At 40.6% G+C, this 14,639-nt stretch overlaps 1 protein-coding gene across 2 annotated transcripts in view; it reads left to right on the top strand.

Moving 5' to 3' along the window:
- The window catches only part of SASH1 (SAM and SH3 domain containing 1), a 99,045-nt gene extending 90,352 nt beyond the window's left edge, over nt 1-8,693 (top strand). For both annotated transcript variants that reach the window (XM_035902354.1, XM_035902353.1), the window contains exons 17-19: nt 5,513-6,651; nt 7,205-7,336; nt 8,137-8,693. In XM_035902354.1, the coding sequence (XP_035758247.1) occupies nt 5,513-6,651; nt 7,205-7,336; nt 8,137-8,409 (1,544 nt within the window). In that variant the 3' untranslated portion in view covers nt 8,410-8,693. The remainder of the gene's footprint in view (nt 1-5,512; nt 6,652-7,204; nt 7,337-8,136) is intronic.
- Nucleotides 8,694-14,639: the final 5,946 nt, after the last annotated feature.

The raw sequence follows: 14,639 nt of genomic DNA, 5'->3' as shown, positions 1-14,639 counted from the left end.
TGTTTTCATTGTTACTATTTCTAATTTAGTTATTTGCATTGGTAGGAAAGAGATCACATTTCGGAAATCATCTTTCTTTTGTGATCCTAAAGCAACAGACACTCTCACTGCCATTCCCACTTCCTCCACTCCCTATCATATTCTCATGGAACCGTGCCTCATGAGGTTTGCACTACTTACACTCTGACAGCCCATGTCTAAGGGACCGTTGGCAATGGAGAAGTCACTAAACGCCACTGAGATTAGGAGGATTTCTTCTAAACCTATACTAAAACTGTTTAGAAAAAAGGTTATCTGTTTTTAGGCCATATTTTAGTGTTTGCTTAGGTTGCACATTGCATTCTCCTCTGATCAGAAGCCAGCTGCAGAGATTTAGGACTTTTTAGTGTATGAACACTAGCAAGTTAAAATTAATTGAGAAGTTGGCAAGGAAATAAACTACAGGAAAAATGCTTATGATACCAATTCCCATTACTTTATCTTGCATCAGTGAAAGGTGACACAGTGAAAAATTACCAAGACAGATGATAATAGAGGTTACTCTCTCCTCTGAAGAAAGCAGGTTGTTGTGCTGACTGAGCGTGCTTTACTTGAGGGATGGAGTAAACTTGTCATTAGGAATGAAATACTAAAATAGATTAAATTGGTTGAGTTTGGCATTATCATTCCAAGCATTTGAGCCATGGCTTGCCCTCAGACTGCCTGGTTTTCATTGCTAACATCCAGCATAAATAGGAAACCAAGAACAAAATAAATAGAGATGCTGTACGCCCCTTGTAGTGTCCATTTTTCCAATTTAAAATATGAGCTAAAGATCCTTCTCTTAGTATGTGCATTTTCTGTCAGTCTGCCACTCAGAAATAACCATTTATTGAAGAAAATTGCAATTTGCTTTGAAGCTGAATGCCTGAAATCTACAATATACTAAATTCCTGAAAGCAGAATTTTTTTCTTGAATATGAATTCCCATACAGTAGGTATGCTGGAATATAATCAGAGCTAAATATAGGGCATATGTGACATTTTTCTTTCCTTTTTATCTCTAAGTGTCATCATAATGATAGCTGTAGCACTGAAGTTAAATAGCTGCCTGTACATTTTCCTTATTTTAAGAATGTAATAAAATCTTTAGAAACCAATTGTTATTGCCTGTCTGCTTAGATACTTACTATTACATTTAAACTCATATCTCTGAGTTTTGCAGAATGTGAAATACCACTGATGATTTTTATATTGCTTTTCATGTATGGCTTGCTGCATTTCTGCATCATTTTTGCTCACAAATGCATTTAGTGCTTGTTTTAGAAACCATTATGAAAAGAACATTTGGTATGGGATTCACTCAGATTTTGTCAAGGCTGGTTAATCTGAAACATGCTCCACCTTCTTTGCAAAGTTCATGGACCATAGTTCTTTATATGCAAATTGTTTTCATAATACATCGTATTCTCATCTGTTAAAATAAGGATCATCATTTGTCTAGTATAGATATCATAATGTGCAGATCAGCAATAATAAACTGGACTTCATAAAGGGGAAATGCATTCTGAGAAGAAATTGATCTTCAGATTTTCTGGGGAATGGTTATATATAATATGTTGATGACTAGTATAGTGTCCTGTTTGGGACTGATACTGGATCTTTTGGCATCAGCTCAAGATTTCAGAGCTGCTCTTCCATTTTGGCTAGAAAATGTTTTGCTATGTACTATGGCAGTAGTGGAGATGTGTCTTTTATAGGTACATCTCAGGGTATTCTCGTAGGTATCCACAACGTATGTAGATCAGAATTGCACATGCAATGAGCAGAGCTGAAGCAGCAGACAAACCGTGGCTTTATTAGGTGGGATAAGGGTGTTCTCTGATACGTTCAGAAAATGAAGCCCAGATTTCCATAGTGCCAAGTAGGCATCCTAAGCACTTAAGCATTCAGTGCTAATTAGTCAGAAAAGAAAGCAACAGAACAGGTGGCCACATTGCCTAACGTAATGTGCATTTCTGCTAGTTTGTAATCAGTAAAAAAAGCAATGAGGCTAGGACTGTCTACCGTGCCATCATCTTTGTTGTAGTCAACAGAGCTGTTTGAAGTGCACACAAAATACAGCCACAGAAAGCAATGCCAAAATGAAGTTAATAAAATCTGGGATCTGGACAGGCTACTGAATGCATTCTGTGTCTGGTTTTGAGTACTTAAATTTCTGAGGACGATCTTCCATACAGAAAAAAGTACTAAGAAAAACACTGAAAATTTGTTGCTGTAGCTCTGGTACCTCTGAAAATATTCCCTAAGATAATCTTTCTTGTGAGGCAGATGATGACAAAGTTCCTTCTCTGTACTCTGGTAACAAGAAGTATCATGGGAGGTTGCCAATGCTTTGTCTAACAAAAACTGCACTGTAACAAACAAAACAGTTGAACTATGCCTGTAGCTTGAATTGAACCTGGAAACAACATAAACTTTCCATTTGTTTTGTTAAGGACCACCTTTGTTACCTTGATTTTCATCCAGACACCCGTGTCCTCCTGCACACATTTAAATCTGAGATGGTACTGTGTTCAACAGCACTATGGAAGTCATTAGACTGCTTAACTGTACCAGCAAATCATAAGAATGAATTCTTATCAAATATGCTAACACTAAAAACATGTTTTAAATCTTACTAGCTATGTACTTTAACCTTTGTAGGTTTTTTCTTTTTTTTTTTTTTCTGATAGGGAGGGAATGTTACATTTGTGCACATCGTTTATATAACTTTCCACTTTATGAAAACAACTTTGAAACATACTTAAAAGTCTGTTTTCAGGAAACCTTACCTTCCTTTCTTAATGTCTCGGAAGCATAATGAAGTTACACCTGGCAGTCAGGAGAAGGGAAGGAATAGCCAGAAAAAGAGAAATCACAGCTGCCCTCCTGATATTGCTCTTCACTTAAATCTGTGTAAGAGAAATTACATTCTGAACCCCAGTCCTTTGTACAAAACAGTAGCATTGAACCCAGCACTTCTTTTAAACCATTTTGAAGCAGAGAGCTTGAAGGTTCCATGTTCAGTTATATATCTTACAGACAAAATGTTTCAAACTTCCTTCCACTCTCTCCACATTTGTATTTTTATGCAAAACAGGGCTGGAGTGAACTAAAGATTTGATTTTACTTTCCCAAAAATTTTGTTTTCTAATTTTTCTTGGGTTTTTTTCTTCTTCCTTTTCCTATTCCTCATTTCTTCTTTTTTTGATTTCCAGGCTCCTGGCTTTACACAGTCATATCTCATTTCTAAATAAATGAAATGTTGTTTACTAGATAGGCTTATGGCCTCAGTAAGAGGTTATGCTGCACAGCAGTAGCATTTCTCACAGCTTTTCTTTCAGTGTTGAAGTTCCTGAGTGTGCTTTCCTAAAACCAGTATAACCCCTGATCAATATTTCAGATTGAAAAGAAGGTACATGGATTTTGTTACGTGGGCTGTGACAGAAAGCCCCAGACAATATGGTGAATTACTGCACAAGTCAGACATGTACAAGCAAATATGAATAATGAAAAGAGAACACTCCTTTCCATACTCATTACATATTGACATGAGTGCCTGAAGGCACTAAAAAAATGAATGTAGCATTTTTACATGTGTCTTTTTAATGTGGTTGTAAGTTATTTTCAAAAGGCATTGGCCTAGCTCCATGGAAAGGCGCAGGCGGAGAAGTCTTTCTGCTGCTTCTCTGAGCTGCCTGAACACAAGGTAGCAAGGGAGCCAACTTAACGTGGGATGTGTCTTTAATAGCATTTTGGGGAAATGGTGATATTTAGCTTGAGTTGAACTGTGAACCGTACAGCTTCTGAGAAAGGAGTTCCTGTGTGCTTGCATTCGTCCTTGTAGGCACACCTTGATGTTAGATAGAATAACCTTGCAGGCATACCTGTAAATGCAACCAACTTTTTTTGAGGGGAATGTTTTCCTTATTTCTCTTTAAATGTAACCTCCATTTTCTTTGCTAGTTTTCTGGGTACTTTCTTTTTTAAACTCCTTGCACAGAGAAAAGGAGAAATGCAAGCTATTTCTCTGTTAGGTTAAACAGGTTCTTTCATTCATATTCAAAGAGAGCAGTGTATATTATTCAAAAACCAAGCATTGAGCTTCTTTCAGGATAAAGCTTTGAAGGCAAGCTGTATGAGAAGAAAGCATCCATTGCTTAAAAGTACACCAGATTAATTTAGTTCCAGTGAAGTTAGCAGAACTTCTCAGATCTCTAAACGTAACCGTCCTTTAATTGGCAGCTATTGATTGCCTAGTATTACAGACTTTTGGTGTCATTTGGCCAAGTCTGTTGGTTTGTTTGGGTTTTGGTTTTTTTCACTGAAAAAAGAAATGTTAAGCCCTATCTATCCTGATTGTAGAAAGCTTACTGCACATGGGGGAAAGTATCCCTGTCACCCTGAAAACAGTAACTGTTCAGGATGTGCTGTCATCCTGAGAGGTCATCTGCTTTGAGACAAATTTACTTCTGTCTTGTTAAAAAGAAAATTAAAAAAAAATCTATGCAGTATTTGAGAAATGACCTTGTATTTCATACTAATGAATACTCTAATGAGCTCAGTCTCTTTGATCAGAATTTCTCTGTCAAGCAGATTTGATGGACTTCGCTGTTTAAAATCAGCGGTGCATATCTCTTAAAAATACAAAATAAAGCTTACAAAGAACATGTGGTTCATATTGATTCATGTAATGTCATCTTAAGTGGTTATAATAAAACACCACATCTCTAAGACCTTCCGCTTCAATAAAACACTGTACATGAGAATAACACTAAGATAACTCACACTTGAAACTCCCTTTTGAAACACTTCTCCATCTGATAGTATTAAGACCTTTTTCCATAAAACTCTGCTGTCCCTAAAATAACTTTACAAAGGGACTGGTGCAAAACCAGCCTTCCAGCACTTTTTTGCTCTCCGGTTTGCCATCGCAAATAGTTTGCTGCTCATTTAAAGATGAAATAACACTATTGGCACACTTTGTAATTAAAATGAATAAACAGGATCTTTAAAAAAAAAAAAACAAAAAAAAACAAAAAAAAAGCTTTCTTTATTAGAAGGCGAACATAATTATCAATATCCTAAATAAATTAGAAAAGTAGAAAAAAACAGTAGGTCTTTTGAGTTGTTTCTGTGGGGTGTCAAACCAGTTCATATAATGGGTATAGGGTATCAGTTCTAACTGTAGGATATTTCTACACTGAAGAAGGTTTACATGAGCTAAGCTTCAAACCTCTGCAAATTGGGGAGTAGGAAGGATATTAAGTATTTTAAATGTATTTTCCTTATATGGTCACATTTACCAATTCTTCATTAATAAAGTGGAAGCTCACAAATTCACATGCTTAAAATGGCACTGAGCTCTTGTACATTTAGAGGTAACAAAAGGAGAGTAAATAATTTTGTTTCAAAGGCATTTAGAAGTGATCCATTATTTATGCTGCAGATTTTTTTTTTTCATAGTGGATTGTGATTTATTTGCTTCTAGGTAAAACTCGAAGGACCTGTCTTCTGCCTTCAAAATCAGCAAATGAGCATAGCTTTAAGGACTTCAGCAGAAACCAGCTATCAAATTATCCTACGCTTCCACTGACCAAGTCAATAGAAACTCTACAGCAAGGGGAAAAAGAAGGCCGGTTGAGTTGTGCGCATCGTGCTCTGAAGAGCTCTGTCAAACCTCCAGCTGTTACGAGTCTGAAGAAGAACCGTAGAAGTTTACCAGTTGCTGTCTGTCGGAGCTATGAAACTTTGGATGGCCCCCAGGGTGTAGATACGTGGCCAAGATCTCACTCGCTGGATGATCTCCAGGGAGAATCCAATACTAACCTACAGGACGCTAGCAAGGAAGTAGGTTCTTTTCCTCAGGATTCACTGGATATAGCAAAAATGGCAACTGGCTCTGCCCGGCTGCCTCAGTCTTATGGAGGCAGCTGTATGGTAGATGACTTGATGGCTAAGCAGGGTAAAGGAGCTGCTAGTTCTCAGAAGGGAAGAGCTAAGGAATTGGAGTGCTCTGTAATGGAGACTGCAGGTGGAAAGCCTGTTCCATTCCCCCTGAAAAACTGTGAAGCTCAGCCTGCCTTAGTGACACATCTTGCAACAAGGACGCCTCTGGAAATACAGAGTAAAGGCTTTCATGACCTTGCACGGGCTGATTATGCTCCAGTCCTCAAGGGAGGTCTAGAAGCTGAGCAAAAAGGCACAAATGAGGCAAGAATGCAACCAAAAAATCCTTCTCAGCCGCCACCTGTCCCTGCCAAAAAATGCCGAGAACGCCTTTCTAATGGATTATATCATCCTCCCATGACCGCAAGTGGGAACCACTCAAGTCTGGAAGCACCATGTTTGCCAGTAAAAAAGACGAGCTCATCCACTCCCCTTGATTGTCACGGAGTACCTGTCCATAGGCCATCTTCTGAACAGGAGCCCAGTACCCCTCCTAGCCCACTGCCACCCTGGCTGTCGGAGCTCCCAGAGACTGCTAGTGTTCAGCAGCACGTGATAAAGCTAGGTCCTGCTTCAGCAAGGAAAGTCTCTTGTAGCAGGGGAATGGATCTGGAAATGGTAATAGAAAACAAGTTGCAGTCTGAAGATATCGATCTTACTGAAGAACCATATTCTGACAAGGTAAGTGGAAGACATTGCTTCAATGTTTTCATTCTACTAGCATTCCAAGGGATAGTCTTTCATATATTGTATCAGTTGGATTTTTGTGAGTAACCATGAATCATTGGGGTATTAGATATTCCCTAAATATGTTTGTCTTTACAATCAGGCCTTACACCTAAAGTAACTCTTGTGTTGTGGGGGGACTGAGAAATCCCAGACTTACTCTGAACCTTCATCTTTTCAGGCCACTAGTACCTTGATGGCACTGGGTATGGAAATGTCTCTTTCTCTGCTAGTGTGCGGAAGTAGAGCTGAAAAAGGAAGTCACAATTACATTCTATGCTTCAAAAAAAGTCTGAATTGATAGCATAGTGATGAGGAAGTGATGGGGAAGGAAGGAGTCCTAAGGTCCCAGCCCTTCCTTTAGAGATTGCTTTTTCCATTTTCATAGAATCTTGAGGAAAGCTCCTTCTTGCTCCCATCCTACAGTTCTCTTTGTTTGCATTGATTGGTCTGTGTTGATACACTTTAATCTATCCTCTCTCCTTTGTGTCTGGCTGGGAACATTCAGCACGGTCGCTGTGGCATTCCTGAGGCTTTGGTACAGAGGTACTCTGAAGACTTAGACCAGCCTGAAAAGGATGTTGCCACAAACATGGACCAAATCCGGGTAAAGCAGCTGAGGAAGCAGCACCGCATGGCAGTGAGTATTTCCATGAATCCAATTTTCTTACTTTCAAGCAAACTTTTAAAAAGGACTGACTACTGGTAAAGGCCGATACCTGCAAACCCCTGGTACGAGAGTGCTCCCTGTGTTCACCGCAGGCAGGGGTACTACAGGGGCAGGAGGTACCTTCCCTTGTCCCAAAGGAGGACAGTTAGTAGTTGAAAGGAGAGCAGGCAGCCCTCTTTCTTGACTGAATAGTAGTCCTGAAAGTCTGAGCAGGCTGCAGGCAGTGGTAACAGAGACTTGCTCACTAAGGGTGGCATATATTAAATGCTTCAGTATTGAAACGCTCCTTTTTCATTTCTTAAACTATACTGTTGTCTAATCCTCGTTAGCCAAAGCAGGAGGGGGGAACCATCAAAAGCTTTCACGGCTTTTTATAAAAGAACTTGGTCTGTCTGAGGAGGTAATAGGCAAAATTGGTATTCTCTTGCCTAACTGAGAAATTAAATGGATCACCTGGAAAGTCTTGTCACTGGTATTTTTTACGGATCTCAAACTAATTCAGAATGGCACATGACAGTCACCCAAGCAGCTGGATACTGCCCATTGCATCTGCATTACCAAAACTGTTGCCATTGCTCCTATGGCGAGTGATCTTAGCCTTTCAACTCACACCGCTCTCATACTGATAAATGTGACATGAGAGAAGTTGAAACATCTGCTATGAAATTCTACCAGTTTGGAAGAAAAAAACAAAAGACAACTCACTGTAAAACAAGCAGGTATGTTTAACATTAAGAGTTCTTTTCTTTTTGTTTTTCTTTACTGTCCAGATTCCAAGTGGAGGGCTCACTGAAATTTGTCGAAAACCTGTATCCCCAGGACTTATCACCTCTGTATCTGACTGGCTGATTTCCATTGGTCTACCTATGTATTCCAGCCTGCTCTCAGAAGCAGGATTCAACACACTGAGCAAAGTGCCTTCTCTGTCACAAACTTGCCTTCAAGAAGCTGGCATCACAGAGGAGAGGCACATAAGCAAGCTCCTGGCAGCGGCAAGACTCTTCAAACCTCTTGATCCAGAGGCCATTCAACATGCTCCATAGTGTGACATTGCCTGGTCGAGAATCCACTGCTTCTTCCTGCACCAATATTGCTCTAATTACTTCATATAGCTAAAGGGATCAAGGAAGCGGCTCCCAAGGGCAGGCAGATACCTTCTTCAAAGGATATGAAATGTTTCTATTGCTGTCTTTGGCAACTGAAGGAGAAGAGAAGCAACCACCAGGTAACATACATGTGGTACTTCCCTCCCCCCTTGCTCCCCTGTAAAGTATTCTTATTTCATAAAGTACACAGGGTTGGCCTGAGAATCAGACAGCTTCACAGAATTAAGGGACCCTTGCACATTTTCCTCAAATTTGTGAGCTCCTTATGTTGGGGGTCTTCTGTGCATCTAGATTCCACGTACCTGGAGTCAGTCCTAAAGACCAGGTACAGGCCAAGGTGCAAATTCCCGTAGAGCTGTTTGGCAAATGCCTTTTGTTTATTTTAGCAGTCTAGAGCTAAACACAAACCACCCCGGTCATCTTCACTGTTGCTTGCCGTAGGTCCCAATACGCCACAAAGCCTTTAGCTAGGCCAAAGTTAATGGACTGGAATTAGTTTTCAGTATGGTCCATCTCTGTCACTCCAGTGCAACTAACCTGCGGAGAGTCAGAAAGCTTCTTTTTATTTGTACAGAGCTGAAGTCATTTTTATAACTGCTTTCTAGCAATCAGCTTTTTATTTGCCTTAAGATAAGCTTTTAAGCAGTTACCTAGTGTTTGCTTACCTGTATTCATGTTTCCCAAGCCTTGTTTCAACCTGTCACCCTTAAGCTCACTTAGGGTGATTTCCAGCTGAAGTAGCTCCTATGAAATGCCTCACAGTAACACCTCCCGTGTTGTAGAGATGCTTTTACAAATGCTGGGTTATGCTAGGTTTCAGTTGTCAGGCTAACTTCTTATTCACTACAGTCTGCATTTACTGTTGTTACTAAACTGTTCCAAGATATACTGCCTTGTATATATGTAACTGCTTTTCATTTTAATCATACTCTGTGTACTGTGTTATACTGTCAATCATCATGCTGCAGCTTTGACTTGGTATCCTGACCATATTGATTCCAAACAGTGGGCTTCTGCAAATGAAAATTCATTTGTGGGAGATAAAATGCATCGAAAAAGCAAATTGTGTCCCACAGAAATCATCAGATCCAGTAACTCCATGGCATGGATGAAAAAAATCCTACATAGTCTTATGAATTACACTGTGATTTTACAACAGTCAATACCCTTCAAAACTGTGTGTTAGTTACCTCTCAGTGGAAGAGAGCATTGTTCTGGCATATGTGGTGAACCATTTTTCCATGATGTAATGATATTTTTCTGCCTAAATCCATGTAAAACGTTCCATTCACATATGTGGCTAATGACAGATTTTATTTTTCTATATGGGTACACGTTTTATATACAAAATACAGATTATCATAAATAGCACATAACTAGCTTTTTCTTTGGGGTCTATATATGGTGGGTCCTTCAGCTTCTTGTCGCGCAAACGCTCCTTGGAAGACAGAGCAAGCTTACTCTGACAGGTAAAGGGAGGTAGCATGGAAACCTGGGCACAGGCCAGGACATGTGGCTGTTTCCAATATCAGTTCTGACATCAGCTTACTGTAAAAAACCGGCCAAGGCACTTCAGTATTTGGTGCCTGTTACCCCAGGCTCATATTGAGCTAATGACACTTTTCCTGATAAAATGCTCTCAGATTGGTGAATAAAAAATTGCGGTTACCCCATGATTCCTTACTATATATCGTCCTTTCATGGTCATGTTTTAAGTCAGATGAACTATGCATTTTACTACAGAGGATAATAAATTTGGCTCCTGGTAGAATTGATAGGTGTTAGGTTTACTTCCCTCATTTCGTATTTCTCCACTGTTTACTGCACTCCATCATGTGAAGGCAGCTAATTCACTGATGTAACTTGATATCGTTCTCAAGTGAAGCTCCTCCAGATCTTCGTCTGTAGTGTTCTCCTTGGTGTGTGGATAATCAGTATGTTCTAATATGACAGCATCAGGAAACGTACAGCATAGATTTTTGCACAGCTGGTGAAAATCAAAAAGAAGAAAAAAAATTGGGAAAAAAATTAAATGTCTTTTTAATAATGCTGATTTGTCTGTTGTTCCTCTCTGAGGCTTACATGGCAACCATCAGTAAGCAGGAGATGGAAAGAGACTCTCTGAGGCTGCTGGCAGGGCCCAAAACTGAGTAGAAGTAAGTAGGCAGCAGCTTCACTGGAACAAGGGAAAAGTCCAAGCCAGCTATACGCAATAAAAAAGGAAATGAATTTCCTCATGCTGCAGGGAAGGCAAGTCATGTAATAAAGCTCTCCCATATTATTACTTTCCCCTCTCTTAACAACAGAATTACAGGAATAAGCTGAATCTGTGTGCCAAACACTCTTTATAAATCCATGATTTTTAAATGATTGTGTAGACCAGGGAAAACAAATCACACCCACCAGGACTAGGGTGAGCAGTCAGATTTGTGAGTTTTAGTAGTTGCTTTGTTTTTCTTTTTAAGACTGTGCTCTGTGGTCTTACTTGAATTACAATTTTAGTTTATATTTTAATCCAAAAAAAGCCTTAAGCTTCTCAGTGTTTGAGCTTCGCTGCTGTGGTTTCAGTGACCTGTGGCGTTCCCCGAGCAGGTGAGGCGGCGCAGTATGAGAGCCATAACCTCTTACATTTCCTCACCGCCGCGTAGTGCTCTAAGCAAAAGTTTGCTCGTTGACTCTTGGGAAGCACGATGGAAACCTGCTGCTGGAATCCTAATCTGCTCTGCTCAGGCAAACAGTGTTTAGTATCTATCCATTGTACCGTTGTAACTCAAACAGCTATTTAACAGTAGGAGCAGCAAGCCCAAAATATTACCGAATGCCATCATAACCGTAAATGTCGGTGGATAACCCTCTGCTCCTACCCAGGTGGCAGTGACGCCCATAGTTCCCTGAGCTCTCTTACGAGCCCGGCTTTGAATGCAAACTGGGAGCATGATCAGAAGCATTAAACATTGCATTGTTCAAACAGGTCATCATCTCTAAGAGCAGCAATAGTGGTCAATTCACCAAGTCACAGCTGTGCAGTTGTACTGTATTATTTTTAGAATAAATAATACTTTTGGTCCAAGATAATTTTATCTTTAATTTGACACCCTCTGGGGAATCAAAACTGTCAAGCAAGTTATGTAACAACTAACAAAGTTGCACTTTCTGTATATGAAATCAATATTTAAATAACTTATTTTTCTCCATTTGCTGTTCTTAAATGATGTAAGTAGCTGTAATATACCAGTACTCAATATGTCCTGCAGTTTGCTTCAACCCAAGAAAGCTGTTTATTGTAAAGAAAAAAAAAAGGAAAAACAAAATATGAATGTGTAAAGATTATTGTGCTGTTTCATTTAGCAAAAAAAAAAAAAAAAGGTTGACAAAAGGGTTTTCCTGTGTATCAAAACTTGTCTATAATTATATGTCATACTGTTCATAGATAAAAAGTAAATAAATTTCCTTGGTCTCTCTCTTTTTTTGGTTGTTTTTAATTTAGCTAACAGGTCGTCTGTTTACTGGTCTGGTAGCGGTGTTCAGCTACTTAATTTCTTTGCTTGTGTCCCAGGCCCTCTCCCTCCAGCTTACCAAGCCTGTAGTTCCTCACCTTGTAAGCACTCTCAACACATATCTACAGCAGGAGGAAAAGGTTAAAAAAAAAAGATTGAAAGCCCTGATAATCCAAGACTAGAAGCCAGCCCTCAAAATGCGATTGCATGGGATGTGGATCATCATTGTCCAAACTTTGTCTCATATCCCATGAATGTCCAGCTGCTGGGCTCAGGAAGACGCTTGCAAGAGGTCTCCCAGGTCTCCCCTTTAAAAATTGATGGAACCAGAGGAAGATTATACGAGTATTATGCTCTGGAGTGGTAGTTACAGCTCTTGCCTGCAAGAAGGGATTTCAAACCTGGCTTTCAAATGCAGCTCCGCTTCCTTGGGCTGGCAAGGTGTCTCATTTTGGAGAGGGCGGCTGTGCCTCCTGGGCAGTCAGGTAATCTCCGCAGTCTGTAATGAGATGCCAACGTCCAGGTTTTAGGGCAAAGGAGCCTTAGGACATGACTCTTGGCACTTCCTTCTAGTTCACTTGAGTGACTTCTTGCTTAGTGTCTTGCATTTGTTGGTCTCGTTAAATTTGCTGTGTAATTAATGGGTATGCTTGGCTACCTAACAGAGTGCTGGCAGATCCACGTGGCAGCAGAGCACCATAGATGGAAGCTAATCCTTTGTGGATTTAGCCCTAAGGAACAGGGGTGGACTGTGCCTGCATTAGTTGTTGTTAACCAGAAGCTTAACTCTGGAAATGACATAAAGAGAAAACAAACAAAACAAAAAAATATCGTTTGGGTTGGATCCAGACAGCTGAATCTTCGGTTCCCCTCAGGCAATGCTCCCATCAGAACTGTACAACGTGGCAAACAGTTCGTGGGAATGAGGTAGCATGTCAGATGTGAACTTTTAATTTTTCTCCTCTATTAATATTTTTCGGTTCAGCTGAGGACCAGGCCGCTGCTGTGCTTTGTGCACCAGAGGGCAGTGCTCTGCTGGCCGGCCGAGCGCCCTGGGCCGGCCGCTGGCGCAAATTCCGGCCGTTTCCAAGAGCCTCTCAAGTAACAAAACAGAAATAAAAACAAAACAAGCACTGCACAACATGAAAAGCCAGAGTGCTTGCCATTTCTGCAGCTGGAAGGAGCGTTGCTTCCCTTCCAAGGCTGCTGTGGTCCAGGATTGCTGTGGGAGCAGCTGAAACACACAGCCCCTATCTATTGCTCTCAGCCTTTTGCTCGTGCGTTTGAGCCAAATGTGCGCTAACCGCCATAGCTGCTGCCAAAACCAAACACCACCACCCCCCGACACGTACATCCCTACCCTTCTTCTGAAAGTTCTCTCTCCACAAGGAAGTGTTTGCACCAGAAAAAAAGAGATGTGGGAGAAACGTGTTAAAATTTTTGCTACTAATACTTATAAAAAGAAACTTTATCCCTGAGCAGAAGGTTCGCACGTAAGCCCGTGGAGACTTAGAAGCTGTGAAGGTAATGTTACATACACCACCAGAGCTACCTCATGAGGCTACTAAAGGTTAATCATTTAACATTCAGGAAGTAACTTAAAGCAAAAGTCTTACAGGCTCTTCAGCTTGCCCCTTTGCGGGTACAGCAGCCTTCTGCTGCAGGAACGGACATCATTATTTTTTTCCTTCAATTCTGCAACCCTGATAGTTTATGCTGAACTTATGCCTGCATGACTCTGCTCACAGATGTAAGCGGACTGGTGATGTTCAAGCCCTGACCCCAGAGCTCTGATATTACTGAGATTCTGTCTTTTCCAATGGGTTTGGGCCTGTCTCCATGCAGAAAAAAAAGGTTTTACATACATAAATGAACTTTTAATATTCTACACCAAAAAAACCCCCAACCCTCTTTCAAAGCTTTTTGGGACATTTTTGCTGGAATTAGTATGCTTCCAAAAAGAGTCAGACTAGAACGAAGCCATAGGTCTTATTTCAAAGGAACCCTGCTGCTTAGGCTGCTGTGGTTGATGTTCATGAAAATGCCAGGTGCCTAAGGTCAAGGAGAAAGACGCCTGGTTGGATCAGTTGCTTCCAAGACTAGGCAGGTTTGAGTAGGAGAGAAAGGTGAGTTGGGATTACGGTTTTGCACTTCAAACAGCTTTGTTGTTTATTGAATCCAGCCTTTTAACTTCACCATCTCCGAGACGAGTCCTGCATAGGCTTGGAGGTTCTAGACTTGGCTCTTCCAAGGCGGATCCCGTCCCAGGTAGGCAGAGCGCTTTGTGTCCCTGACAAGTTCAACCTTCACTATATTGGCATATGCTGTTCTGAAAGTCCCACGAGTTGTATCTCTCCTTTTGGCCACACAAAGCATATACAGCCGTGCAAGTGTACAAAAACAAGACCTGTATTTATGTCCACAAATCCTACCTTAAGGGGACATGCTCAACTATCACTCTGCTATTATTTCTTTTGTTCTCTGGCTCCACTGGCTCCTCTGATACTGAATATATACTCACCAGGTACTGATAGTGAAAGTTGCGATTTCTTATGTTTTACCAAAGCGTGGGTAAGCTGTTGTCTAATACTAGCACTCACCTCTAACATTCTGATTTAAAGGGCTCATTTGCAGTTACGCAAACAAAAACCCCACCACCTATGACCAGTT

This window comes from Egretta garzetta, unplaced genomic scaffold, assembly GCF_000687185.1.
Source record: "Egretta garzetta isolate BGI_Z169 unplaced genomic scaffold, ASM68718v1 scaffold139, whole genome shotgun sequence".
NCBI classification, from domain to species: Eukaryota; Metazoa; Chordata; class Aves; order Pelecaniformes; family Ardeidae; genus Egretta; species Egretta garzetta.
The sequence above is the reverse complement of the archived record's forward strand: the minus strand, read 5'-3'. Positions and strand labels throughout refer to the sequence as shown.